This window comes from Monopterus albus, unplaced genomic scaffold, assembly GCF_001952655.1.
Source record: "Monopterus albus unplaced genomic scaffold, M_albus_1.0 scaffold182.1, whole genome shotgun sequence".
NCBI classification, from domain to species: domain Eukaryota; kingdom Metazoa; phylum Chordata; class Actinopteri; order Synbranchiformes; family Synbranchidae; genus Monopterus; species Monopterus albus.
In genome coordinates this window covers 671,890-675,961 of record NW_018128062.1, presented here as the reverse complement: position 1 = coordinate 675,961, position 4,072 = coordinate 671,890, and the positions used below count along the sequence as shown (strand labels likewise).

The 4,072-nt window shown below is 40.9% G+C and overlaps 1 protein-coding gene across 2 annotated transcripts in view; it reads right to left on the bottom strand.

The window, feature by feature from the left end:
- Positions 1–4,072, bottom strand: part of LOC109969786 (breast cancer metastasis-suppressor 1-like protein-A) — a 16,531-nt gene that overhangs the window by 4,420 nt on the left and 8,039 nt on the right. For both annotated transcript variants that reach the window (XM_020616935.1, XM_020616937.1), the window contains exon 10: positions 2,423–2,514. In XM_020616935.1, coding sequence (XP_020472591.1) covers positions 2,423–2,514 — 92 coding nt within the window. The remainder of the gene's footprint in view (positions 1–2,422; positions 2,515–4,072) is intronic.

The following is a 4,072-nucleotide window of genomic DNA, read 5'->3' as shown; positions in this document are numbered from 1 at the left end:
AAAAAAAACTTTAAAAAATTTCCCCCACATAAAAAAAAAAAAAAAAAAAAAAAAAAAACAGTCTGAAAGCAGCCACCTGAGGAAGCCATCATGGCTAACTGCATGGGAACACACACTAGCCACATTTATGGGAACTATACCAGGCTGAAACATGGCAACATGACAACATGACAGGGGACATGATAGGAGACAGAGGGAAAAAAATCACAGTGAAGGTAATACAAAACACACTGTTGCCTCTATATACAGAGCACCTCTCATTATTTCATGTTCAGCCTTTTACAGCTGTTTTTGTTATGCATCTGTGGCTGGCCTTGGTTTGAACTCGAAAATGTAGTGCTTGGAAAACTACACTTAAGTTTCATTGAGTACATTGGCTCCCCGAGTGGGTTTCAACAAACCACTTAGCTCATTATGTTCACATCATCATCACTTACTTAATCTCTGTCTCCATATTCACACCACTTTCTTTTTTCCATTGATCACCATTCCAGAGAAAATGACACTGTGACCTTGTTGATTTATATCAACTTACTGTACATACAGTCATGTGAAAAAATTAGGACACCCTTTGAAAGCATGTGTATTTTGTAACATGTTTTAATATATGGTTATTTAATCTCAATTTTAACAATACAGAGAGATTAAAGTAATACAACTAAACAAGTAAAACTGAAGAAAAGTCTTTTCAAGATCTTCTGTAAATGTAATTCTACAAAAATGCCTATTCCAACTGAGGAAAAAGTTAGCACACCCTCACATGTATGCCCTCTTAAAATGGCTCAAATCACACACAGGTATATCACACCAGGTGCACATAATTAGTAGATCGTTACTCAGCATTTTGAATGAGGCTTGCCCCATCTACACCTCCAACCTTTAGTTTGGTGTGCTCCTGACTGTTGAAGTGAGAGTGAGCACCATGGTGAGAGCAAAAGAGCTGTCAGAGGCCTTCAGAAAAAACATTGTAGCAGCCTATGAGTCTGGTAAGGGATTTAAAAAGATCTCAAAAGATTTTGAAATCAGCCATTCCACTGTCCGGAAGATAGTCTACAAGTGGAGGGCTTTCAAAACAACTGCCAACATGCCCAGGTCTGGTCGCCCCAGCAAGTTCACCCCCAGAGCAGACCGCAAGATGCTAAAAGAGGTCTCCAAAAACCCTAAAATGTCATCTCGAGACCTACAGCAGGCTTTGGCTACTGTTGATGTAGAAGTGCATGCCTCTACAATCAGAAAGAGACTGCACAAGTTTAACTTGCATGGGAGGCGTGCAAGGAGGAAACCTTTGCTCTCTAAGAGAAACATCAAGGCCAGACTGACATTTGCCAGAGAGAATGTTGACAAAGACCAGGACTTCTGGAATAATGTTCTTTGGACAGATGAGTCCAAAATTGAATTATTTGGACACCAGAGCAGAGGACATGTTTGGCGTAAACCAAACATAGCATTCCAGGAAAAGAACCTCATACCAACTGTGAAGCATGGAGGTGGAAGTGTCATGGTTTGGGGCTGCTTTGCTGCAGCAGGACCTGGTCAGCTCACCATCATAGAATCCACCATGAATTCTACTGTGTATCAGAAGGTGCTTGAAGAACATGTGAGACCATCGGTTAGAAAATTAAAGCTGAAGCGGAACTGGACCATGCAACATGACAATGACCCAAAACATACTAGTAAATCAACTAAAGACTGGCTGAAAAAGAAGAAATGGAGAGTCCTGGAATGGCCGAGTCAAAGTCCAGACCTGAATCCCATTGAGATGCTGTGGGGTGACTTGAAAAGGGCTGTACATGCAAGAAACCCCTCAAACATCTCACAGCTGAAACAATTCTGCATTGAGGAGTGGGATAAAATTCCCTCAGACCGATGTCAGAGACTATTAGATGGCTACAAGAACCGTCTCACTGCAGTTATTTCAGCCAAAGGAGGTAACACTAGCTATTAGGGGCTAGGGTGTGCTAACTTTTTCCTCAGTTGGAATAGGCATTTTTGTAGAATTACATTTACAGAAGATCTTGAAAAGACTTTTCTTCAGTTTTACTTGTTTAGTTGTATTACTTTAATCTCTCTGTATTGTTAAAATTGAGATTAAATAACCATATATTAAAACATGTTACAAAATACACATGCTTTCAAAGGGTGTGCTAATTTTTTCACATGACTGTATACAGTACATATTTTACAGAGGAAAATGTCTCCTTAGTGTGGAAGGATCAAATTGATGTTTGTTTCTAGACAGTTTTGGTTTTGTTATTCATACACTGAGGAAGTGAAGTGGATCTTAGTAGTGTGTGCATACTGTACATACTGTATGGCAAAGATACAACATAGAAACGAGAGAGGAAACAAGGCAAAGACAATGATGTTTGTACTGAACGTGTGTGCGTCAGTGTATTTTATGAGTGTTTGATAGTGTATTTGCCTTTCTGCAGCTGGGAGATGTATAGCTTTGACTTGGTGCCGTCCAGCCGCTTGTACCACACCTCATCGTTATTGATGGTGGTGATGATGGCACTGCATGAAACAAATACAGATGTTAGCACAACACTAAACCACGACACTCACAATTTATATAGAGGGTATGCACATGGCATTACTATAGACAGATGTTTGGATGGCCAGTCTCCATTGAGTGGAAAACAGCCAACAATTAAGAGTTTACTGTTGCATTATTTGGAAAAAGATGCTGGAAAACTGTGCAAACAAAGCAAAGGGCATCTAAACACACTGAGAAAGAAGTACATTTTTTAAAAACTGAAGAGAAACAACATGAAGTGACACTTTCTAACTAAGTATCCACTCTTTACAGTGAAACATGTCATAAGATCTAAATATTTTTAGAATCTGTCCACAGACAAGCGAGATATCATTTTAATTCATATTTTTTATCAGGTTATCAAATAGTGCCTTAGAAAGATGATGGGATTCCAACAGAAAAACCATTTCCCACACAAAACCGGCATTTTTAAAAACAGAAATAAGGTGGCAGATGGAATCTAACAACACATTTGTGATCAGTGCATTTTCAGGTTTATTGTTTTATTTACACCTCTATGTTTACATCACCGCTGTCTCAGCCCCAAACTCTTCACCCTGTACACCCACGACTGTGTCTCCAACCGTGACAACACCATCATCGTTAAATATGCTGATGACATCACTATTCTGGGCCTCATCAAGGGGGGAGACGAGTTGGGTTACAGAGGCTTGGTGAACAACATTCTTATTTATGGAGCGGAGAACGACCTCACCCTCAACATAAACAAGATAAAAGAAATAATAGTAGACCTCAGGAAGAATGCCTCCCCTCTGCTGCCTCTGACCATCAAAGGGACTGAGGTGGAGAGGGCTGACAGCCACAAGTTCCTGGGGCTGGTGACATCTGACCTGAGCTGGTCACTGAACACAGCTGCCACAGTGAAGAAAGCCCAGCAGCAGCTATACTACATCAGGCAGCTCAGAAAAGCTGGGTTGAACCGTTACCCTCTCACCCAGGCTTAAAGAGGACTGGTAGAGAGCATCCTCACTACTGGCATCACAGTCTGGTATGGTAACACCACACAGACAGAGAGGAAGGCTCTTCAGAGGGTCATAAAGACTGTAGAGAGGATCACTGGGACTGAACTGCCTGCTATGGACACACTATACACACAGCACTGTTGTAAAAGGGCAGAAAACATAATCAGGGATCCACGCCACCCAGCTCACACTCTGCTCAGACACAAAAACTGCACCTACAACCTCAGGCACAGCAGGGTGGACAGTATCATCACACACAGAACAAGACTTTACAATAGCTTTTTCCCTGCCGCAGTAAGACTGATGGCAAATATGAAAATGTGAGAATATATGTGCAATAACTCCTCACTACCTCACCAAGTGTAATGACATATCGAACTCCACCATGTGAATTACTAAGTGCAATGTTTGAAGTTCACTGTGCGAAATGCTATTACCTTATTTTTGTGTATGGTGCTTTAATACTTTGTCGCCCTTATGTAACTTTTCTATTTTAAGACTAACTGTTCTTTCTGGCTTTTGACTCCTTACCTGACTCCAAAGGAGAGCTGCA